General features: G+C 40.2%; 1 protein-coding gene across 1 annotated transcript in view; it reads left to right on the top strand.

Moving 5' to 3' along the window:
- Positions 1-25,966, top strand: part of DAAM2 (dishevelled associated activator of morphogenesis 2) — a 175,353-nt gene that overhangs the window by 109,186 nt on the left and 40,201 nt on the right. Inside the window, exons 6-14 of the mRNA XM_010581122.1 lie at positions 2,696-3,029; positions 11,710-11,820; positions 12,825-12,928; positions 15,053-15,119; positions 16,057-16,174; positions 17,703-17,841; positions 19,284-19,342; positions 19,773-19,957; positions 20,915-21,226. Coding sequence (XP_010579424.1) covers positions 2,696-3,029; positions 11,710-11,820; positions 12,825-12,928; positions 15,053-15,119; positions 16,057-16,174; positions 17,703-17,841; positions 19,284-19,342; positions 19,773-19,957; positions 20,915-21,226 — 1,429 coding nt within the window. The remainder of the gene's footprint in view (positions 1-2,695; positions 3,030-11,709; positions 11,821-12,824; positions 12,929-15,052; positions 15,120-16,056; positions 16,175-17,702; positions 17,842-19,283; positions 19,343-19,772; positions 19,958-20,914; positions 21,227-25,966) is intronic.

The following is a 25,966-nucleotide window of genomic DNA, read 5'->3' as shown; positions in this document are numbered from 1 at the left end:
TAATCAGTTTAAATAACAAAACGCTTTGATTGACTTACCAAATTCCTGGTGCACAATGTTGATCCCACTCTCTGGCCTGGAAGCAGAGGGGCTTTTGCTCCTATGATTTGTTAGGGTAGACAAGACGATGCATCCAAAGAATGTGCAATCAGACCTGCGTCAAACTTGACAGATTGTCTTAGCAGGGTTCAACTAAACCTTGTTTTCATTTTTGGTACACCTGTTCCTGTGTGTGCTTGCCCTTACTCAGACACTCACTTTGAAATTCAATTTTGAACAAAACCCAAACCTCAGACCGAAACTTAGTTGAAAGCACCAGGCTTTGCCATATTTCTGGTCAAACTGCTGGCCCAAATAAGCTTCAAGTTGGTAAATCTGTCATCATAGTGAGCATAACTTTCAGGTAGGCCCTGAAAATTCCTGTGTGGTGTGGGATGTAACCACCAGAAGACCATACATGTGTCAAGTCCATACTATCCAGGAGATATATAAGTATGACTTAGGTTTGTTTGGCTGGTGCAGAGACATGAACAGAGACCAGTGAAATTCAGTCTTTCAGTATGGTGCTTCCATTACTGATGCATATTAGGAGCAGTATCTCACTTAAGGGCAGACAGGAGAAAGACAGCACATTAGGAACTATCCAACAGGGAGGAGGACGGGCTGGGTAAAAGCACAGTGACACAGACTTCTGATATTTTTTAATTTGTTACACAGGTGGCAATTGTTAACAACCTTTTAATTTGAGATATCTTTCTACATTATGATGTTTAGAGCATGGTTGTGGACATATTATTGTTGCTGTCCTGGTTTTGGCTGGGATAGAGTTAATTTTCTTCCTAGTAGCTGGTACAGTGTGTTTTGGATTTAGTGTGAGAATAATGTTGATAACACACTGATGATAAGTAGCGTTTATCCAAAGTTAAGGATTTTTCAGTTTCCCGTGCTCTGCCAGCAAGCAGGTGTACAAGAAGCTGGGAGGGATCATAGCCAGGACAGCTGACGTGAACTAGCCAAAGGGGTATTCCATACCATAGAACATCATGCTCAGTATATAAAGTGGGGGGAGTTGGCCGTGAGGGGCAGATAGCTGCTTGGTCATCGGGTGGTGAGCAATTGCATTGTGCATCACTTGTCTTTTCTTGGGTCTAATGTCTTTCTTTTTGTTATATTCCTTTTCATTACAATTATTACTACTGTTATTATATTTTTAATTGTTGTTGTTGATGTTATTATTATATTTTCTTTTATTTTAGTTACTAAACAGTTCTTATATCAACACACGAGTTTTGCTTTTTTTTTCAATTTTCCTCATCTCACTGGGAGTGGGGAGGAGTGAATGAGCAGCTGTGTGGTGCTTAGTTGCTGGCTGGGGTTAAACCACGACATTGGTGTACATTTTGGTAGACTGAAAATTCAAATGTAATTCACATGGTTTTGCATTCAGACATTCTAAAAAAGTGCACCTACCTGAATGACCTGCTAGAGGAAGGAGAAGGTAAACAAAGCAATCTAGAGAAATTATTTGCAGCCCTTTTCATATCTCTGAATCCCCATTTTTAAGCCTGGGAACTCTAAATGAAACATTGCTAGAATGATTGGTTTAAACTAACTTTTATAATTCCATCCTTTTCTATTGATTTGTCTAGGAGGATGTCTGCATGGTCTAATTTGACCCATCTGGATTTTTTAACTGTGGTTTTCAACAAAACCTTACACTTTTCCAAGGACTTTCTCCTATATTGTTTTCATCCTCAGTTTCCATAATCTTAACCTGAAGAAAGGCAAATTTTATGGTAGAATACAGTAGAAACAGAACTCTCGTGATGTCAATAGTCAAAATAAACCTGTCCTACTATAGGTTCAGTCTTTGATGTGTCAATTGGTAACAGATTAATTCTGTATTTCCTCTATTTATGATGTTTTTACTGTACATTTTGCTACTGCATGTTGACAGTGGACCTGTTCCATCCTTTAATATACCTCCTCAAACTAAAAACAAACAATCAAACCAATAAAAATCAGCCAAGGCCATTTTAGGAGCTTTGCCTTTTACTGAAGAACATGTCCCTTTTAAATATAGCATGTTCCTATATTTATGTCAGTACAGCTGACAGGCACAGTGGTAATGAGTTTGCCTCTGTCACTGTACCCAGTGCCTGGATGTGGAAGCCTATAAGTAGTATTGGCTAAAAGTTTGACCTAGGTCTAAAAATGGTTCTCAAAATTATCTGAACTTAAAAGTGTGGTGATGCGTCTGTATAAAAATGTATCTTGTATATATTACCAAGTATGTAAGATGTAGCAACTTGAAAGAATCCATTCAGTCTTGAAAATGCAGCAAATATTGGGGTGGACCATAGCAGGTGTTTGGTGGTAACTGCAACAAAGACCACAGCGATGGAACAGTAGGGTCTTAAAGTGATAGAATATAACTACCCTGAAACTGTGTGACACACCATTATTAGCCAGTCTGTTTTCTGTCTTTTTTGTTTGTTTTGTTTTGCTTTGCTTTGTTTTGTTTTGTTTTGTTTTCCTTAAATACCTGGGAATTATTCTGTGAACTTTAAGCTAAAAACTAGCCAGCTTTTACAGATGCAGGGTTGCATAATATGGTATCTTTTGAATAAATCGCCTTCGGTCTACTTTCCTTATTTTTCCTTCCCTTTTTTTTTTTTTTTTTTTTTTTTCCCAGGTTTGTGACCAGGTTTATTGAGCTGGATGGCCTGAGCTGTTTGCTGAACTTCCTGAAGAGCATGGACTATGAGACTTCAGAGAGCCGTATACATACATCCGTTATAGGGTGTATCAAGGCACTGATGAACAACTCCCAAGGACGGGCTCATGTCCTGGCTCATCCAGAGAGTATCAACATCATCTCCCAGAGCTTACGGACTGAGAACATTAAGACCAAGATTGCTGTGCTGGAGATCCTAGGGGCTGTCTGCTTGGTACCAGATGGTCACAAGAAAGTCTTGCAAGCCATGCTTCACTACCAAGTCTATGCTGCAGAAAGGACAAGATTCCAGGTACAAGGAGGATACTTTGCCAGAAATAGCCAGTATGATGAATCTCTGCAGGGAGTGATTTTTACAGTGCACGTATTGCAAACTTGCTAGGTAGTAAAAGGCAATATTTCTCATTTTGTTTTAGGAAGGGCACTTCCTCAAATAGATTATCAGCGTATATATAATTTTTCAGGACCAGATTGCTTGTCATTAATGCTAACTTAAAATCCCCTATATTTTACTTGAAAATGGGGGTTTGCTATGTTAAATGAAAGCTGCTAATGTGTTCATAACCTAACCTGATGGCATTTGTGGGGCGGTAAAGATTTTTTCTGCCCTAGAAGCTGAAACCACAGAATTCCAGGAGCCTTTGTCCTGATTTTAAAGCCCTTAATTTAGTAATAAAGGAGTTGTGGATTAAATAATGGAGACAATGGGACATGGTTTAGTGGGAATGGTTGATGGTTAGACTCGATGATCTTGAAGGTCTATTCCAACCTAGATGATTCTATGATTCTATGATAAATAATGTACAGTGGAGGCATTTCAATTGCCACTTAGCAATCAATTTGTGAATTGTCACCATTTAGCAATTGTTGGCTCAGATAACTCCCATTCAGAACACAGATGGGAATCTCAATCTTGGAGACCTTGAGATAGATTGGTAGATCATTGACAGGATTTTATTGTGGATACTGCTGGCTGCTATTATAATGTTCCTCTTCCTAGTGAACTGAGCACCTTTGCAAAAAGATATAACAGAATCTGTTGCTCTGTATGAAGTTGTAGCTCCTAAACTTGGGGGTAGCCTCACCCATTTACTATTCTTTGTTATGTGGAACAATTAGGGTGGAGTTAGGCCAACAGGGACAGGATCCTGGTTTCTGTCAGCCATTATCTCCTACCTCCTCCTCAGCTAATGCATCAGTGGATTTTGGGCTACAATGAGCTTACGACTGTAAAAGTGAATGGAGAAACAGTCTGTGCTCATGAACAGTAGCTGCCAATTGTTGTTAGAACTGAATGCACTATGTGATTCACTGACTGTGTCTCAGACCTGAGACTGGGATGCAAGAGATCTTGGCTTGGTATTAACCTATGTGTGGCATTGCCAGGTCCACCCCTCTGTGTGCACTGCCCCATTTGCATTGTTTGTCTATTCAAACTTGGTGTATGTCTTCAATATGCAGGTATGGCACGTATGATGTATGACTCCAGAACGTGGGGGGCCTTTTGATCTCAGTTGAAAGCTCTTGAGGCTATTTCAATAGAGAAAACAGTAATTCCAGTAAAAGTTGGAAGGTGAAGAGGTTACAGCTGCAGTCATAAGAATGCGTGACCGTTCTTTAGTACAGGAGTAGGATAGGAGTGACCAATGCAGAAGCAGAAATGTAAGCCATGTACAGAGTTATGATGTGCAGGTTAATGTGGCCTGCCTATGGAAGAGAGAAGGAAAAACTTTAAAATCAGCTTATTTTCTAGTAATTAGCTGAAATAAAGGATCTTTCCTGAATTAATTTGACATTCTTGTATACCTGGGAGGCAGGTGCAGATAACCTTAGATGCTCAGCAAAAGGCAGTGGTAACTCAGCCCTGACAACACTCGTGGTCCTTTGTTAATTTATCCTTACTTGACCAAGTGACTCTGCTTAATAAGCCCATATGGGAGTTAGATGCTAAGTTTACTCAATGTCTCCTGTTGGACCCTCTCTCTCTCTCTTTCTCTTTTTTTATATTGGTTTAAAATTTACTGAATAACTGAGATAAGTCATTGCTGAGCAAAGTATGGTAGCACAGGTCTTGTACAGCTGAGCTTTTGAGGAATCTGGTGTAATGATTTGCAGATGCTTACCAACTCTCACATTCATGAAAGAGTACTTTGCATAAATGCTTGTTTTTGTCAAAATGCTTTTCCATTGGGGGAAAAAAATGAAAGATAAATGGATACTCTCTCTTTTTTCTTTGTTAAACAAAATAAAAAGCCCCACCCCAAACCCAAAATGATTTAGCAGAAGGGATGCGTTCTTGTTTGCAATTTCTAACACTTGTGTCTAAATGCTCGAACGAGATTTTCCATTACACTCAGCAATAGTTTGAGTTTCATTTTGAGGAGGTAAGGGTTCATCCAAAGATGTCCCTTATCCATCTTCAGTCATTTTCTTCTAACAGGGAGACTGGGTATTTTTTAAATGCTGATAAAACAAGTGTGGTCATGGTCTCCCTTACGTTCTAGTGGAAGATTCTCTGATACTCTAGGACTTGTCAGTTAAGAGAGTATTATTTATCTTTGCCTTGCCACACCTGTGTCTCAGAATGGTCTTGCAGCTCATTGTCCGCGAGAGAGAGAACCATCCAATGTAACTTGACTATGGGAGGCCATTTTAAGAAAAGGATGAGCTGACAATGCTTATCCTATACCTTTACTGTAAACTTCAAAGATGTGGTGTACAATGAAAGCTGGTGAAAGCCTTTTTTTCTTTATCCTCATCCTGAGTGTAATCTTGGTAACCCAGACTTAGCAAGTATCTGAAGAGATCCTTTAGGTTTCAAACTGAACTTTTTGGGGGACATGTTTCCTGTAGCTTGAGCAACTAGCAGCATTGCTCAGTGCATTGAAATGTCCAGCCAGGTTAGAGTTTGCAGCTTTAGGTTGACTTTGACTGGCCACACCTAATCACTGTTATGTTAAAAATGATCCCCCACAACTGGGGATCTGGCAGAACCAAGAAACGAGAATTCTTTCTGTGAAAAGTAATAAGGAATGAACTAAAGTGTAGGAAAAGGAGAAATATACCTTGAATGTGCAGAGTAGGAATTCATTCCTTTGGCTTTACGGTTCATTATTGCAGACTGATTCTAATGGGGGGCGGGGGGGAAGGAAAGCTGGGAGCTGCAAAGGCACTGCTCATTCTTTATCTATATCTAGCTCTGTAAGACAATGGTCAAATTAGACACACAATACCTAAAAGGAGAATAATTTCAGATTCTCAGTTTTGGAAATCAAACTCAGTTCTTGTGAAGCAAAAAGTGTAGGGCTTTCTGGAAACTGTACTGAGCTCACTTTTATCGAAATGTCCAATAAATAACTTTACAGGTAACGCTGACCTCTGACAACATCAGTGCAATTGTTGCTTTTCCTTAAGTTGCCTTCCTGACGACAATGGTTGATAATATTCTGCATCCCTTTCAGCCACCTCACTGTCAATTTATCCCTCCTCATCTATGAAAGCTGGCACTTTGTATACTATGTGTTTGGATTTATTTTCCCCTCTGCAGATTGCAGTAAATCTAAGTGTCCCACTCTCTCCACATCATCTGTGCTGACCAGCACTATGCATCTTGAGGAATCAGGAGGTAAATGTAAGAAACACTGTTCCAGATCTACTTTTCTCCAACACAAATTGTTTTCTTTTTTTTTTTTTTTTGCCTTCTTGCAGAAGAATATCATGGTGATGAATAAAAATTTGGGGTGCATGGTTCTGCTTCCACTCTGTCAGAAGGAGGAAGAGAGGTTCAGAATTATTTACTGGCAACCCTCTAAAACTTGAGCTTGTGCATAACTTGCTGCTAACAACTTTAGATTGGAGCACTGATTATTTCCAATTTGCACATGCTCAAGTGTGGTGGAGCGATGTAGAGATCATGTATTTAACATGGTAACCTAAAACATGACATGTTTCATTGAATGTCAGAAGTTACTGCTGGTCAGTGTTCTAAGCACAACTCTTGCTACCTGGCACAGCTAGCCAAAAGTAGTCAGAGGACCCAGCAACTGGTAAATTAAGATATGGTTCTTACTAAACTTGCTATAACTAGTCTTGCTATAACTCCTACTATTTGAACTGGAAACTTACAGAGTGATAACAATGTATCTGAAGTAAAAATCCAAATTACAGTGAGATTCCTGAGTGATATAAACACTTATAATCCCAATTAATTTAACTAAATTGCACCAGGTCATACCAACTGAAGACTAGCAATCAAACTGTGCTGAAATGTCTTGGAAAGGATGTCTTTGCTTTTTGATGTGTTCTTTTTTTTCTTTAATTGAAGTTAATGGAAAATATAGATGGAACTTTTATGAATATGAAGGACTATCTCCTTAACAAAATTTCATATTTTACTCTGAGTGGAAACTCTGATGTAAAATATTGCTTCTTTCTAAATTGCCAGCATTTTGTCTACTGACTGCAATTATCAATCTAATGCACAGCTTCAGAGAGGAGTCACTTTAAAGCTATGGGAGATTCTCCAGAACTTACTCTTCTTTGTTGAAACTTCAGTCTTCACTCGAATGCCCTTTAGCACTACATCTTCACCCTATCTCTGCTGTTCAGTGTGTTCACAGGTCTATCTTCAGGATCATCTTTGTCTTGGTACTTACAACAAAATTCTATACTTTATGTTTGTGTCTGAATTTACATTGTGGCTATTCCTATTTTCTCACATTTGCCACAGCTTTTTGCCTGAGCTGATCCCTTTGCCTGCTTTGATCTTTGACCCTTCTTTCATGCTGCCCTTCAGCCTAGAATAACTCTCCCTTTAATGTCCAACAGGCAGTCTGCAGCTCCTCTTTTAAGATATTCCTTGAAAACTGTCCTCTTCAGAATAGTATTCCATCTTTACTCAAATACCACCATAATATAAAGGCATGCCTTCAATCTCCTTCCTGAGGCAATCATCTGGAAAAGCTCTGTCTTTTCCTCATCCAGTTTTTGTTTGAAATATGCTGCTTTGCCTACAAATTCTACTCTGCCCCTTAAAGAAGAGAAATGAAAGAAAACATTGGAAATCCAGACAATAAACCATCAAAGCAGAAATGTGGAATTAGAAAGATGAGCCCTTGGTGTCCTTGCTGGGATTCTTTTCCATCTGATGTGTTCAAAACCGGTAGCAGTGTAATTCTGTCACTGGCTCACTGTGTGACCATGAAAATGTTGCTTTATCTTTAATTTCTTAGGTGCTTTTCTTGTGAAGATGGAGGTTTCTAAAATGCTATGAAAACTGAAAAAGAAGAGTCTCTGATTTCAGTGTCATTCATGTCTGCATTATCTTATTTATGACTGGTTTCCTTTGTGAAAGGGGCACAATCTTACTCTTCCCTAAGCTGTTGCCCTTCTGATTATCGTTATGCTTGCTGCTTCCCCTCATTTCACCTGTGGAGTGAATGCATTGCCTTATGATATGACGTTGCACTTTTTAACATGCCAGATTTTGAGTCAAACTAATGTTGCAAAGTCATAGTGCTGTACTGGCCCAGAAAAGTGTATTAGGATGTTCCAGTGCCCTTCCAGCCTAGTTTGCTATCTGAAACACCCATTCAGCTGGGGATCCCTGTGGGGAGAAAGAGTTTTCCTATTAGTCTTGAGAGAACCTACATGTTAGATACTGTCTGAGAGGAGCTGATTTCACTTGATGATGAAAATATTAACTGGGCTGCTTTGGGCAGAATGCTCTTGTTTTCTTCCTTAATGCTGCTAGGAATTTTGAAGCTTGAGGTGAAGGATTAAAGGAAGCTTGATATTGTCAGTTGAAAGGTGGAGATTAGGAGCATGCCTTCCAGAGCCTCCTTGCCTGGCTTGTGCTAAACACTGTCAGTACAGACTATAATCTGTAGGGAGAAATCTGATCAATTTGGAATTCTGGAAGTGGAGCTAACAAGGAACAAATTAAAATCCTGTATTCCCACTTGATTTCCTTCTTCCCCTCAGGGCTCATCCAAAGCCTTTTGAGGTTTTCTGCAGATTGAATGAAACCCTACTGGATGTCAGTGATGAGGAATAATGGGATTAAGTGAGGAAAGTTTTGCTTAAATAGTAGGAAAAACCTTTACAACCATAAGATCAATTGATCCACAGAGCTGGCTGCCAAGAGATGTGGTGAAATCTTTTTCACAGGATATGTTCAAGTGAAGACTTGAACCACAGCCATTTGCAAAGGGTTAGAGATATTGGAGTTCGGTCACAGTGTGTGGGTGTAGACTGATCTTTAGGAATTGCATGAACTTATAGTGTTTCCTTCTAGAGCTGAACATCACTTGAAGACGTGCTGCTCTTCAATTAGCTTGGTGCAACCCAGAGTTGGTTTTTTTTTTTTTTCTTCTTGCCCTGAATTTGGCTTGGCCCCCGCTGCATTCTGCTCCTTCTGAAATGAAGGCCAGAAAACTTTTGTTAACATCCTTCAACCTGTCTGGATGCTGTATCTGATATGTTGTTGCATAGAGTCTAGCATGTTCATAAAAGTCTGTAAGAATATATGGTAGGAATGAGGCCTCTGAAGAAAACCAGCAAAATGGTCCTTGGATTTGAGGCTTTAGTAGTAATGGCTACTTAAATTATTCCAAGAAGACACAAGTGCTTTGGATTTCAGTGTCAAATCTGACTGTAACAGAACTAAATTCTCACATTTATTTCACTTCTGCTTATTTGTCAAGTGGAAGAGTTGGGTTGTTTGGTGAATTTAAAGACCTTTTAAATAGTCTCCTATTGTCATTGTCAAAGATAGGATTTTGGACTGGACTGACCATCAGTCTGACTCATAGGGCATTTCATGTATTTTTATGTAAGACTCATTCCAATTTCTAACAAAATGGGGGAAGGGTTGGTGTTTGGCCATAATATAACTACTGGGAAATCATGGATGTGATGGAAGTTCAAATGTCTGGAGTAGGGACATTTGCAAGCACTAGCTGGGCAATTTAGAAGATGCAAGAAAAAGGGGTTTATGAAATCAAGCTTGCTTGGTAGTGAACATACGATGCTCAGATATAAGAACAGTTGTCAGGAGCAGTGTATGATAGATCAAAAGATTTTTACACAAAAACAAACAAAGGGTTTGCATGAAGCCAGGACGGTATACTTTCCCCTGGGGAATGCACCAGAGGATATTCCCCCTGTTTCTTGAGGCATATCTCCATGGTGATGTCTGTTTTCTACAGGAAACAAGATAGACCTATGAAACTGATGGCTAGCACAGGAAAGATTTTGCTTTGAATGAACGCTTTCAGTAGCCAGGGACAGAAGACTGACTAAAGGAAAATGAACTTCCTTATTCAGCATCATAGCTTCAAAATATTATTTAGACAGATCTGCTGAGCTGAACACTAAAAAGTTATTTTTGTCTTCATTCTCCCTTTATGGCCAAAACTTCTTGGGAAGAGTAAAAAGAATTCTGTCTTTTCTAGTGGATCAGCAAAACAAGTATGTGAGTGTGGGGTGTTTATTATTTACACTGGAGTGAGACGCACACAATTGAACTAGCACATCTCAAATGGATTTTGTTACTCTTCCAGTAAGGAAAATCATCCTTGGAATTATGAACTGATCAGAGAAGATCCTGAAGAGAAGATTCATGGTCATCAGCATAAAGCTAAAAGTAGAGTTGCTTTCATGTCTAATCAATTTCTACATATAACCTCTTTGGTAAACATTCAAGTGAAATTAATCCTAAATAGACTTTATAAGGCACAGGCTACCAACATTATTTGTTTAGTCTTTTTTTCTCCTTTGTCTTCTGATGCTCACAAGATTATGGTGAAATATCTATAAATGTGTAGAGATTAGATCAAAAGCATTTCTGTGCTAATACCCCCTGAATGCTAAATATCCCTGATATTTCGTTAATGGGGAGACATACAGTCTCCAGGGAGACCTTATAGTAGCCTTCCAATATATAAAGGAAGCTTATAAGAAAGACAAAGAAAGACTTTTTACTAGGATCTGTAGTGACAGAACAAGGGGTAATGGTTTTAAACTAAAAAAAGGCTACATTTAGACTGGATAAAAGGAAGAAATTTTTTTACGATGAGGGTGGTGAGACACTGGAACAGGTTGCCCAGAGAAGTTGTAGATGCCCCATTCCTGAAAGTGTTCAAGGTCGGGCTGGATGGGGCTTTGAGCAACCTGATGTCCCTGCCCATTGCAGGAGGGTTGGACTAGCTGATCTTTAGCGGTCTCTTCCAACACAAACCATTCTATGATTCTGTAACAAGGCAACTGGAGCTTAACTGCTCTTCCAGTGCAGCTGTGTAATTCACCTTTGAGCTTTGGAGCTGTATGCACAGGGGATATTCCTGTTATTTGCAATCCCTAAAAGGAGCTTACCAAGAGGTAGGTAATTGTCTGCTTGATGTGAAATGGTTGTAAGTGAAGGAACAAGGAAAATCTTCCAAGGTCCATGTATAGGTTTTATTCCTCAAAAGACAGCTTCTCTTTAGAATTCTCTCCCCCTGTATATGTAAGTGCAATCTGTCTTGCTGAAATCCAAGAAAATAATGAAAATTACTTGAGTGATGTGAGTAGAAAGGATGCATGAATCTGATGATGTTTTTCTGCATGTATAAACTCCCTGTCATATTCACCACACAGAGTTATGTGACTAGGAAGGACATCATTCTGCTGCTTTCTTAGATCATGTTTGCAGGAACCATAAAGGGCATCTGCTTTTTCTCAAATAATAGCTTATTTTTAAAAAACTTTTTTTTTTCATTAGGATCAGGTGGGTATTTTATTCTCATCACTATTCTTCATTTGTTTATTGTGGCATGCCCAAAATTGCTAAAAAACTTGACTGAAAAAAATATTTCTTTAAGCAAATAGATAGCAAATCAAAAGAAGACTGTGTGCATATCCTATGAACAGTATGCAAAATGGTGCAAGGAATTAGATTATCTCCTCTAACCCAGCTTGCTGTTCTGTTTCAGACGTTGTTGAATGAGCTAGACCGAAGCATGGGGCGATACCGAGATGAAGTAAATCTCAAAACAGCCATCATGTCCTTTATCAATGCTGTTCTGAATGCTGGTGCTGGAGAGGTGAGTCACTGCCCTGGAAATTCCTTCCAAAATGTTATGCTTGAATTCTTTTACCTTGGAAATGGCTAATAGATTAGGTCACAAATCTTGTGTTATTGAGTAGATATAGTTTGTGGAAAATAATGCTTATTGTTAGTATCAGTCTTATAATGTCTTCCATGTTATTTCATTCCCAGCCTCTTCTAATATAACATAAGACTACTTGCACTGAAATGATTGCTTCAGGGGTTTTTTTTAAAGAACTGCAAAGCATTTACCTCTTGATTTCAGCCTTTTAGAAAACATTTTGGTTTACCTTCAGAACTGTTTTGAAATGTTGTTTTGACTCAAAGCCAAACTCCAAATGTTTTTATTTAAAAATGTCAAAGGGACACATTTCAGAAAAGATAGTTTCTTGTTTTTCTTTCATTAACAAGACTTTCTTTTGAGTCTGGAGGATAGTTTTAACTGATTTTGTTTCATTAAAAGTGTTACTTCTGTTACATTGGCTTTTCTATTCTTGGTTAAACCACAACAGACAACAAGCTTGTAAGAGCTCTGTCTGGCAATGTATTTGTCTCGATCTCCGGCAGTCCTGTAATATCCCATTGAATAGGTGTCAAGTTTGCCAGAGTATATAGTGATTTTATGACAAATAAACATAAAAACTAGGAGGAAGACTGTAGTACTGTTCATCTGTAAACAGGAGGTAGACCTCTAATGGACTAGCAGAACAAACACTAATAACTTTTGTTCTTTATGGAACAATATGGAGTGTGCTGTCCTAACTGGACATGGAGCACTCACTGTAGGTAAATAAGGATTGTATTTTTAATTGAAACAGAGGCAAAGGTGTTAATTTTTTTTTACTCACTTTACTGGAATTAATCGTCCTATGAGTTTGGTGTCAGGATAGATGACATTAAAAAGGGAAGAACTGAGGTTTTAAGTAGTTGTCATTTTTTTAAAAAACGTGATTAAAAGCTTTTAGAACCGAATAACTTGGTTTGCCCCCACTTTTTAAGGACAACTTGGAGTTCCGATTACACCTACGATACGAGTTTCTAATGCTGGGAATTCAACCTGTCATTGACAAGCTAAGAGGACATGAGAATTCCACACTGGACAGGTAAGACATGTTTTCTGAGAACAGTTATTGATCAACAGAAAAAGTTCTTAGAAACTCGACTCTATTTGGGTTTCAGATTTAAGCACAAAGCTGTCTCTGACTCTTCCTGAAACTGGCTCCCTTAAAGATAAAAAGGAAATTTTTTCTTAAAATCAGCAGATGAAGTAGGAAACATACATACTAAATTGGCAGTGGCTGTGGGAAAGAGTTGCTGAATTGCTTTTCTTCTAAGCTGGGGATGGCAATCAGAATGAAAAAAAAAAAGGTCTAATTCTGTTTTCTTGTAGCAAAACTGGAACAAAAGCTTGTCCTGGTGGGAGGGAGGAAAGCTAGTAGTTCATTGACTTCATTGAGACTGACTATATGTGGTCAAAGCACAGGTTCTGAGTTTCCAAGCTTTTTCTTTAAGCTCAGTCTTTTTTGTGATCTAGCTTGTACTACACCCTCCCAAACAGCGGCACTGGCACAACTATGAGAGAAGAGGCACCTGTGGTGGATGAAGGGGTAGAGATGCCAAGGGTGCAAGAGAGAAGAATGAGGAGCATCTTCAAACAGCCCTGCTACTGCACAAAATGTAACACTGAATGGCACCTTCAAATTACTGTGTTAAAAGTTATGCAGATAATAAATGCTTTCTCTACCAGCAATTCCATATTTTTGCCACAGTAATTGAAGCTGCTAAGGACCTTAAATTAAACCCTTCACAAAGCCACTTGCTGAAATAAATTTGGAGTAAACAATCTGAACAATTTGACTGAGACACTTCAAGAAGCTAAAAGACTGATGAACCAATGAGGAGCCTGGTGAAATCCATTTGCTTAACAAAATGAAGCATTTTAAGGTGTAAGAGCAGGCAGCCCTGGGAGTCTACCTTGTCCTGTGACCACATTAAGCTTTGTGGAGAGGCATTGACCTGCTGATCTGCTGCTATCCCTTATTGTCTGCTACTCCAAGACCCTTCCTACAGAGCCGGGCTGATTTGTAGGTATCTGATACCTGGGATTTCTTAGATAGAAGTGTCAAGTTTGCCAAAGCACATTGTGAAAAACCTGTGGATCAGGCCTATCAAGCTTTCAAGGCTCCGTTTTCTCAAACATCCACTGTCAGGAGCTGCTGTAGGGTGATAGAACTATGCTTGGGGGCAAATGTAGTGTGCCTGAGATTCTGCATAAGCACCAGGTTAGCACCGGCTGTCTGTCATAAAGAGTGGCCTCACATCTTTGGGCAGGTGGAGGCATATACCTGTGTATTAATGTCACAGGGAATGATTGCATGCAGTTGTATGTGTCTACAGTTTGCTGCAGAGCTGGAACCAGTAATGTTACTTTTGATCTACAACATTATAACCAAGAAGAGAATCTGTCCTATAGGCAATCCCTGTTCCTTTGGTCAGTAACCAGGAGTATTTAGGAGGGGCTTAGGGGCACTTTTGGATTTTACAAATTACAATGATGAGAATGATAACAGAGGTTTGAGAGGATCCCAGATGCCTGGATTACACAGACTATATGCCAGGTCTATACAGGGGGATGTGCCACAGCCTTTCTCCACATCATCTGCTGTGCTCTGGTCTCCATGCGAGAGAAGTCCAGATGCCATGGTCAAATGTGTCTGTCACCAGGTCGCCCAGATCTCAACAGAGGCATGCTGCTGTGCTCATCAATAGGGAAATGTAAAGACAGCTGTGTGCTCTGCCGTTTAACTAATTCACTGAATGCATCCCTGCTCCACTGTGCAAAAGAAACAACTTGTTAATGGTCTAATACCTGGTTAGCAAGTATGGCATGGACTTTTTAGAAGTGTATTATCACTGCAGGCATTGCATTCAGAAAAAATAGAATATCTCTTTCCTATTTCATGTTTATTTTTGGCAGCCTTACCTCAACACAGTGACTTAGCACAAGGATTAAAGAGCATGTGCACCTTAGCCAGCCATTCTTTTTTCCATGAGTTGCCTTGCTTACCTATCCCAGCACTTCATGTAAGAAAGGCTTGCCAATTTCCAAGCATTCTAGCTGAAAAAAAGGTGTTGCTGCTTCATTAGTGACATGCTTAGTTTATGTCTGAATTATGCCATGAACTTTGGCAGGTTTTGTTTGTTTTGGTTTTTTTGTTTTCTCTTAGGCACTTAGATTTCTTTGAGATGGTCAGAAATGAAGATGACCTGGAACTTGCCAAGCGGTTTGACCTGGTAGGTTTTTCTCTGGAGTACCTAAACTTGCCGAAGCTGAACATCCACTTTGGATGCTTGGTGCAATTTCTCTTTGTGTTCCCTGAAAACAATGATTGACTTCGGTGCTGAGAGTTGCTGGTGCTCTTGTTTTCATTGTTTCTCAGTTAGCAAGTGGGGGTCTGTGATGTGTGAGCAATGAAAACAATGATCACAGACAAGGCTTCTGCCAAGTATCTTTGACAAAGACTTAATTCTTTTGTTTCGCTGAAGGTTCAGGAGTAGAGGAGGTTCTCAACCCTGCTCTCATGTTCTCAGACCTGATCATCCAGATGCATTCTAGTTTCAGACAACACCTTTACAGGACTATGGGTGAAGCTTGGGCTCTTCTATGATACTTTTCCCAAAATTACAGAAATCTGTCCTGAAGACTGTCACCTCAGAGCCTGTAGAGAGGATTGGTATTTTAGATTGGGTGAATTTTAAAGATAAGCATAAAAAAGGACAGTTTCCACAGCCTCCAGCAACAGTAAGAGGCTGTAGGATCCAGAATAGTTATGGTTTCCTCTTTCTTTATGCCCAGCTCTTGCCGCACACCAATACAGAACAACAAGCCCTTTCCTGCTTAGCTTCTACTATTTGTGCTACCACTTTCGAGGACCCTAATGTTTTACTTGCTCCAGAACAGCTCTTGGTGGTTTTGCATGCCTTCCACCTTCTAGCCCTTTCCTTTGTGGATCTCTTCCATACTGGAGTGGGGATGGCAATGCTGGTTCAAAGACCCATGTGCCTGGTCCTCACTGGAACTTACAGCTGGACACTGCAGGAGACTCTTCAGAGGTCTAGTTGCTGGAAATTTTCCTGTCTCTGTGTTGATCAGATCTTTCACTGTTAGTCAGGCTTTCACTGTGCATGTTTTTTCTCTTACTTGTTCTTTCCTTACCTTCTCCCACTTCAGATCCACATTGATACAAAAAGTGCCTCTCAGATGTTTGAGTTGATCAAGAAGAGATTGAAGCACACAGATGCCTATCCCTATTTGTTATCCATCCTCCAGCACTGCTTGCAGATGCCATGTGAGTATATCACAGTCTCCCAGAGCAAGGGGTATTGAAGAACTGGGTGAAGCTTTGGTGTAGGTACAGGGTCACAGATACCAGGACACACTGCCCTTGTCTTCCATTCAGAACTTGGCAGTGGCTAAGGAACTTGGTATCTTACTCTGACTCCATCCAGCAGATTTTTGTTGCAATACTTAAAGCAGCAGCTTGACCTCTCTGCACTTGCAAATAAAATTAAGTAGCTGAGACATTCCATTTAGTCACTGACAGAGCTTTTAATGATTTTAAATTAGAAGTTTTAAAAAAGAGTCCTTGTGCTCTAGATCATGGAATTCCCAGAAATAGATACCATTTTCAATATTAACAAAATGCACTGAGGAATTTTTCTGGTGAAACAATACAGTACTGAAAGCTGTTCTGTCACTGGGAAATTCCATGGTAAGTTTTGAGGCTGCTATCTCATGGCAATGCATCAGTGGAGAGCTCCTGAACTCAAACTGAAAAATAACATTGGCATTTATTTTCAAGAGAAGTGATAGCAATCTTCTTGTTAACTGTAACAAAATAAATCATTTATGCTCCAGAGTGTAGCAGATGACCAAAGGCATAGCAAGATCACTAAAGAACTGCCTGCCTTAATCCTGTTAGGTATAAGGTGCTGGTCTTCATTACTTTCAGCCATACTTGAGCAGTCAAACTGAGAAGGGAACATGAGGGAGATGTACTGTGGTATGCTTTTTCAGAAAGTAATGTGGTATGTTTTCAGGCACTCATGACATTCAAGTACTGCTGTGCACAAATTCAAGCAGTTGTTTGTCCCAGTGGTCTCCTTGATATTACTTTTTAAGACAGTACTTTAACTTTAGATATTGACCTGCATTTTTGGTGCAAGAAGGGCTAAATCCTGCTAGGCCAGGACAGGATTGTACTGGAGCAGTTTTAAAGAATCTAAAGGTCTAGGTTATGTAACCCAGGGAGCTGAGATGAACTTCATGTTGCTCTAGCTCTTCTGTTTGATATCCATGGGATCAGTCCTTTTGGTTTAATTTCTGTTCTTTCTCCTCCCACTTTTTGGTCATGTTTGTATGAATTTTTCATGCCAGTTGAGTTTCACTGACCTGTAGATAACTGAGCACACAGATAGAAGATCTGATTGTTTATACAGTGCCTGGTCACAATGTTACCTAGGTACCAAAAAAAATCCCCAAACCAAGCCCTGGAAAATACTAAGTAACAGCTATCACAAAGGAATCATTTCTGTAGGCATTTAAAGTGCAAGTTAGGCTAATCTGTCAAAAGGGTTGCACAGCCTGAATGTGCATATCAGGCACAGTTGCCCATGCCTGTTATGTGCTGTTCCAATATGCCAGGTGTTTGTAAATAATCTGCTAGCAACACTTCGGGGTTAGGCCTTGTGTTCTATAACTTACTACATACAAGATTGACACGGAAGGTGGAAAGGAAGGAATGCTAGTCTGTTGGCAGGTCTGTGCACTTTGACATGGAAATGGAAGTTCTCATGGACTGGTCTTTTTCCATATAGATAAGAGGAGTGGAGGAAACTTCCAGCAGTGGCAGCTGTTGGACAGAATACTCCAACAAATGGTTCTTCAGGATGAACGAGGAGATGATCCAGATATAGCTCCATTGGAAAACTTCAATGTCAAAAATATTATTAAAATGTAAGCAGCATTATTATTGTTTATTTCTGTTATGCAGGTATAAGTATATGATAAGTATGCAGGTGCTTTACAATAAAATATCGTATCTGAGGACTTTCTGATTTTACTTTACAGCTTCTCATTGTCTTGTTAGTCTTCTAAATAGTTTCCTTCTAATGACATCTTACCCAGACAGTATTTTCTAGCAAAGTCCTTGCCTTTGGCTTCTAATTTCTATTAAATATTAAGCTGGTTAGAAGAGCAGAAATACCCATGATATTATAACAAGGCTTCCTCATGTGCCTTTTTCATTCAGAATATTGATGAAAGCTTTCACTGATTTAAAAAAAAAAAAATATGGTCATCTCTACTTAGATCTCATTCCTCACTAATGAGCACATAGTTTAGAAAGATTTCAAATAGTGGAAAGCAGCCCCCACCTAGCACACAAAACCTTTCACCTCTTCATAAAATGTCTGCATGCTCTCACCCACAGACTTGGCTGAGAGCACTACTGTTATTTTTTCCCATAGGATGCACCATTTGAGAAGTCTAGCTACATGAGCTGGCTCTCATCTCAACTTCCCTGTTTTCAGTCCTTTTTTAGCCAAACTTTTGGACTCTTCATTGCATTCATCTGTCTCTGCAGGTAATTCATGGCCCATTAAATTTCTGAATTATCCATTGAAAAAAGCATTTTATAGAACATAATCCTTATATGAAACCAAATTCTACTGTACTAAAAATCTTACAGTCCCTCCTGTTACAGGCATGAGCCAAAATCAAAACTGATTTCTTATCATGGAAAAATACACTGGTGTTGATCTCTTTCTGTCTGTCTGGATATCAGACTTCATAGTAGACCTCGTACCTGATCTTCCCTTTCTACTTTCATAGCTACTCCTCATTTTGCATATCTAATCAATCCCCAGCATGCCCTGCATATTTTAAGTCTAGTAGGAAATAGCTGTGCCAGTATGAAATATGTGCATTACCTTGTTACTGATATATTACCCAATACATAAGCATTCTCCCTCCTTGTAAGAAAGAAAAAAATAGAACCACAGAAAGTAGAAAAAAAGATGGCAATCTGGTCTCATATCAAGGGTGGCGTAATTTGTAACCCACAGCAGCTATGATTATTTTAGTGATGACTTCTGTCTTTGAAAATAAGTAGACTTGGCACTTAACGGCATTACCTGAAGACAGGAACATAGCAGGATTTTTCCCCCAGGCATTCCTTTATCCCTTTTCAGGACTTTGAGCAATAAGCCATCATATTTATATTAACTGTTGGCTACAGTAAGGATCAGGATCTGGAACCAGACTGACCAACGGTATGATTCTGTATAAACATGTAAATTCACCAGGTTGCCTTTTGCTGATCACTACACATATTGGCCTCTTGCCTTTCAGCCTGGGTAGCTCAGAACAAGTTTAAATTACCTGATTTCATCTTTCAGGCTGGTGAATGAAAATGAAGTCAAGCAGTGGAAGGACCAGGCAGAGAAGTTTCGGAAAGGTGAGTGCATCCTCTGTGCTTGGGGAGGCAAAAGAGGGAGCAAGTCTAATCCTGACTCGGTCACAGAGCAGTGAGAAGCAGAGGTGGGCACAACTTTTCCTTTTGCGGACAAACCCTGCTTTGCTCCCTCCAGTACATTTTGTCTCATGGTGATCAGTTTATGTGTTTCATAGGATGGGGCTTCCCTCAGTCCTCACATGAAGTGATTTACAGTCTAAGTGAAACTTGGGCATTGCTGTCTTGATCACTGAAGATCACTGTCAAGACAGTCAGATTCTGCTTTCTTTTTCCTACTCTGGGAAATATCTGGGGATTATACATCCCCAGTTGAACGGACAGATTTGTCAACTTTGTTTCAGCATAACCTGCATCTCTTCAGGGACTGTTCATGAGCTTTACTTCATCAGCCCCACTTACCTGTTCTCCCTAGATCATGCTGAGCTAATGAGCAGGCTAGAGAAGAAGGAGCGGGAATGTGAGACAAAGACCCAGGAGAAAGATGAAATGATGAAGACACTGAACAAAATGAAGGACAAGCTGCAGAAGGAATCCTTAGAGCTGCGCCAGACCCGGGACCAGATGAACGACCTGGTGGCTCAACTTAATGAGTTCTCGGTATGAGACTGGGACTCTTCCTATCCTTGTTTAAAGCCTGCTAACTAGTGAATGATGAACAAAAGCACATTATGAGTGAAACACTTTCTATGGTCTGTACAGAGAGAGTCTGCCTAGCTAGCTACAAAGATGAATACTTAGAAGCTGCTCAGCTTTTAGCTGAGACCAAAATCCCTGAGCTGTGGTATAGAATGGATAATGCATGGGCTGCTCCATTCCTTCTCCTCAGCCACCTTCCTTGCAGGAGCTGCTGAGGCACACATGTCCTTCTCCAGCCATAATTTTTACTGCTGAGTGGGGTGGCCCTCCTTGTTATTTCAGTGGAATAGAGAGAAGCTCCCAGATGTGAAAGCAAATTTAGTGAACAAACAGTATTCCTGTCATGCTTCAAGAGCATCTGTACTGCCTGGGAGCTCTGCAGAAGTGACGTTTGCAGCTGTTTCCTACTGCTTGGTGCTCCTTCTGTCCTGGCAGAGTGCCTGAGCCTCAACTTGCCAGGACACAGCCCTGAGAAGTCAGACACTGCAGAAAGCAGATTAATTCCCTCCTCCCCTCTCCTACTTTGCATTAGTGGGGCCTAATGACAGGTATTCAGTATTTCAAACCCTGAGGTTTAAAACCCAGGAGTTCAAAAGTTCATAAGATTGAACTTTTCTCTTTTTTTCATACATAAGGAGAAAATAATACATTTTGGCTTCTTTTACTAGCTTTCTGTTTTTCTGAGCCATTTATGGTTCCTTTTTCCAAGCTTTTCTCCACAACTTCAAGGGCTTGAAACTTTCTCTTAAATGAAAGCTGAGATTCCTCCCTTTATTGCATGACTTTGAGTGCAGGAGGCTTTAAAGAAAACATCAAGTATTTTGAGGCTTATAATAAAATCACATCAGCTGGCAACATGGAGTTATTGTGCCATTTAAACTGTTTGCCTTCTTTTTCTGTGTGTTTTTTATTTTCCAGCAAGGGGGCAGCATTTCCTTCCCACCCCCACCCCCTCCAGGCAGCCCATTAGCTTTGTCCTCTTCTCACATGTCTGAGAATTTGCCTCCGTTGCCACCTCCTCTGCCTTTCTCCAGCTGTCCCCCTCCTCCTGCTCCACCACCTCCTCCAGGAGGACCTCCTCCCCCACCAGGAGCACCACCTTTCTTCAGCATGGGAATGCCATCCCCTTCAACAACCACCTTCAGCAGCAGTGGCACCAGCCTGAAGAAGAAATCTATCCCACAGCCTTCACACCCACTGAAATCCTTCAACTGGGCTAAGCTGAGTGAGGTAAGAAATTGCAGTACTCTCAGCAATTAATTTACATTCAAAGTATGACAGTGTTGAAGTGCAAGGTGACAGAAGCAAGTGACATTGTGGCTTTCCATGGGCTGAGCTCAGTAGGAGTCAGTAACTGTCCTCAGGGAGTCTCCCCAGTTCTCCAGCAGTGCAGCATATCTCCTGTGATGACCAAGGTACTGGTTAGATTGAGCTGCAGTAGAACTGGGCATGCTGTCAGTTAGGCAAAGCTGTAGTGGCACTGAATAAGTAAGCCAGACCTGGGCATCTCCAGGACTGGTGTGCCAGAGCTGCCCTCACTTGCACGTCAGAGAAAAGGATGGCCAGAGCCAATGTGAGCAAAACGTGGTGAGAACCAGCTCCAAAACCAGCCTCCTCTACCATGGCAGGAGCTGTCACCAAGGAGAGAAAGGTGGCCTGATTCTCCTCACCATTTGTTCATGGCCACGAGGGAAGCTGCCCTTCTCCTTGCATGTTTGCAACTCTGTCTCTTGGTGATAAAACTCCACATTGGCAATAAAACCAGGGGACTTGGATTCTTCCTGTTGCACTCATTTTCTGCTACCTTGGTTGCCTCTCCTTCCGCTCCACTCCTTTCTCTTCCTTCTCTCTCCCCCCCCCCCCCCTTTCTCTTTAGGTCTTAATTTTTTTTAAACTGATTTAGAAAAAAAAAAGTGTTTGTACTGAGTTTGGATGGCTGCCTAGAAACCCAGGTTCTCTTTTAGACTGAAACTCAACCAGGGCCCAGCTCTGGCATTTGGAATGAGTATCCAGGGACCTCTGGAATGCCACAAGAATTCTTTCTCCCTCTTTCTCATTTTCTTTAAAATAAAGTGAAATATTTGCTACACCGTCTGTGCTTGTCTGTCAAGGCCATGTGGGGGGTGTGGGAGAGAATGTATGGATGGGGATTTATTTTCCTTTGCAGAACATGGGACTTAGTGGTCTGAAGAAAAGAAATAATAACTAATATATGTATATATATGAATGTATATGAAAAAGAGAGAGTCGCAGGTGTTTCTGTTTAGTGTACAGTAACTATAGGCTTATCCTGCCCTCTGGTTAGGAGTGAAGGCAGCTGTGCTAATAAAATTGAAGACTTGGGTGGTGAGTTGGGTAAAAGATGCTATTTTGAGGAAGGCAGAATAGTTGGAAAAGGGGGCATAAGAGGGTGGGGGCTTCATTTTGGGGTGTTTGCCAGTGTTAGTGTTTTGACCTAGTAAGGTCTTTGCAGAACTGCAGAGGTTGTGGTACAGTTACAGGTGGCTTGCCTTGTTATTTGGGTTGCACTTTGTTATGGAATTATTTAATTCCACTGACTGCTGGAGGAGGCAATATGTTTTGGCCATCTTCATCAGTTATCCTAGATTCCCTGCTTCAGTACCAGACACTTTCTTTCTGTTCACATGGATATGAATCCTCTGAATACAAAGCCATAGGTAGGTTGGATGGCCTCATCTTGCCTTTTGTTACCATTGCAGCATTTCTGTGGTGTTCTCTTGAACTGTCAAAGTAGCCATACTTGAATGAATGAAGATTCACAACAAGTACACTGGCTGGGAGCAGCGTATCTCGAGGTTTTGAGCATGGGAAACAGGCCTGGAAGTATGCATAATATTATTGTGGTTCGTGGTAGTGTTTAACTTCCAATTCACATGAATGCAAGTTTTCCCCACAAAAACATTTTGAGGAAAAATATATCTGACACCATGTTTATGTTTTTCTTTTTTAAAAGACCGGTCTAGTTAGCAAAGAGCACAGGCATGTCTGCACCATGCAACACAGTGAGGTGAGGTGACACAGTGTTGGAAACACAGCTGTACACAAAATTAGGGCTGCAGCCAGGTCAAATATGTTATTCTCCTCTTAGGTATCTCTGCATACTGTTTAGACCATCCTTCTCAAAGCAGTTAGTACAGAGTCTCTCTCCTAAGGTTTCTTTAGTGTGAAGATGATGCCAGGACTGAGGCAGCCCACATAAGAGCGAATCCCTTTCTGTCCATGCAGCCTGCCTCAAGGGAGTAAGAGAAAGCCAACAGAGGCTGAGAGGAGTGTGGACGGGGCTGGCCGAGAGGGATTTGTCTGCAATATACTTTCTCAGTAGTGGAATAAAGGCTGTTCTCCAGGGCAACTCTCATGACACCTTTTTTCCCAATACTGATATTGTCTTTGGAAGGAAAGGACTGAGCTGTTGGGTGTTAGGAGAATGATCAAATATATTCAAATTCTTAGCAGTTGAAAATAACAGTTTGTCCACAGTTCCCATAGGCAGCACAAAAAAAGGTTTGACTGGAAAATATTCATGCTTCTGACAAGGGAACTCCAACAACCCACTAATTTCCTTTTAGAATTAAAGATTTTGTACTAGCTTTGATGTGAGCTGATGATCAGTGGCAAAGCCATTTAGATTGCATGGATGGACTGAGTTCTGATGAAGCCCTTGCACACCACAGCTCCATTCATATAGCACTGTAGCATTGTCTGTGAATTCCATTTATACAGCACTACAGTAGTGCTGATGCCAAGGATCTCTGTTTTTTAAGAAAAAGATATTGCAATGTAACCACTGTAATATCCTGGAAAGATCCTTTTCTTTGTTTCTGGACGGCAAGTGGAGTTTGGTCTCTCACTCTGAATGTTACACAACACCCAAGGTCAAACAAGGACTAGACATTTATGGTTAATCCAAATGATGGACTGGTTTCGAGCACACTGGAAGTATGGATTAATATAATTACCTCTTTAATAAATATAAACATATTGATTTGAAGTTACCAGAGTAAATCAAGTCAACCTTCAGCTGTGCTGCTTGTTTTCTCATGGATGAAGAAGCAGCTTCCCATTAAAAGTCAGGCTGGTAATGACTCTAGTCAATGCTCTGAAAGGGGCTTTCTTTAGACAGCCCTAAATAGACTTCGGTGAAATTGTCTCAGAAGAAAGGTATTTGTTCTACATACCACATAGGATTAAAAAAAAAAAAAAAAACCGACAAAAAACTCCCAAACATCAAACCCCCAAAACTCCAATCACATAAACAGAAAAATGTTCATTTTGACACTAATTTTTTTTTTTAAATGTTTCTGTAATGTTATTGACGATTCTGATTTCTGGACCTTTCTTCCTAAAAGCAGCCTGATCATCATGGCAAACAATGATGCAGGACTGCTGCCAGAGATTCAAAATTAATGGAAAGATTTCTACAAAATCTGAGTGTGAAGACACTCATAATAGCCTTGGTGGTGCCTAGTCCTACAGTGAGATAAAACAGCTGCCTCAATTAACAAACATGCCAAAAATACAATTTTGCTCAAAGTGATATCAAGAGAGAAATTTGAAAAACACACTCTGTTCATACCCCTTTTTCAGATTCATAATGGAATTATGAATTAAAATTTTAAGTTGCTCCACTTTTTGATGGTTAATATTTTACAAATATTAACCTACTAATAAGCAGGATTGCCTGCTGTAGTATTCACAGAACACTCACAGTTGCTATGGTTTCCTTGGACCTGCAGGACAAACGAAAGGCTTTCCCAAAGTACTGTAGGTTTTCACCCATGCTGTGAGGTTACTGAGGCATGACAGACTTTGGGGGCTGGCAGAGTATCCCTGTTTATCTTTCAGGGTAAATAAAATCACCTGTTAGATGTAGCAGAGGACAGCTTGATACGATTTGTAGCTCCATGAAACACTGTCATTCTCTAATCTTGGTAGATCTCTCAGCAAACTGGGCTTCATTACAAAGGTGGAATGACATAACTGCAGCAGCTCCAGCAAGCAAATTGTTAAATGCAACATACCAAAACTCAGCTTCATGGACCAAATGCCTTGTCAATACTTGTTCTGATAATAAGATGTTTCCATACCTAGTATGTACTACCATTTTGCTAGAGGATGCTGGGAAATATAGTTCATAGGATTTGCTTCTCAAAGGGGACCAAGACTTTGCAAAGCAGAGGAATCAGAGATCTTGGAAGACTTGTAGAATGAATGAATGAATAAATAAATAAATATGGGGAGAAAAGCATGTTACAGACAAAGTGACCTCTCTGGGGTTTTTTTGTTTTTTTTTTTTCTTTTTTTAAGGAGAGAGGAAAAAGGAAAGAAGAAATAAAGAATTTATTTTTTTAATTGTTATTTAGGGACCATAAATATTTTTTATGGTGCTGAGGGAATCATTTATCATAGCAACCACATTATGCAAGTCTGTTTCTCTTAAAACACTGTCTCTCTGGCTGATGACAAGGGACTATCAGCCAGTTAATCCATAACTGAGTAGCAAGAGCTCAGTGTAAGAAATTATCTGGCAGCAACATGAAAGTTTTCAAGAGCAGAGTTTAGGGTAGAAATAGAAGGGGCAGCCCCATTGCAAGTGTTTTGTGTAACAAAGATTGTTTATACCTCTGCCTGCCTCATTTTCTCTTTGACAGGGTTAGCCCATTTGGGTTTTAAGCACTAAAATTGGGTTGTTTGTGTCAAATTTCTGTTTGTGCTCACCATTGCAATGGGTGCTGCTTTGGAATTTGTCTTTCTGCTAGAAGTAGCATACAAACTATCCTGTACAGGACCAGAGTCAATCTCGGTCTTAAAATTAATCTAAATTGAAATAAGAATAATTTTCACCTCTTTGGGTTGTTTTTCTGGGAAAGTATGGATGAGAACTGCTCTCTGCAATCCCTTTGTGAGTCTCAGAACTGCCTGTCCTTTCTCTGCAATGCATTCGGACTACCC

This window comes from Haliaeetus leucocephalus, unplaced genomic scaffold (assembly GCF_000737465.1).
Source record: "Haliaeetus leucocephalus isolate CR32 unplaced genomic scaffold, Haliaeetus_leucocephalus-4.0 Scaffold752, whole genome shotgun sequence".
NCBI lineage: Eukaryota > Metazoa > Chordata > Aves > Accipitriformes > Accipitridae > Haliaeetus > Haliaeetus leucocephalus.
Note: the sequence above shows the minus strand (reverse complement) of the source record. Positions and strands in the feature narration are given on the sequence as shown.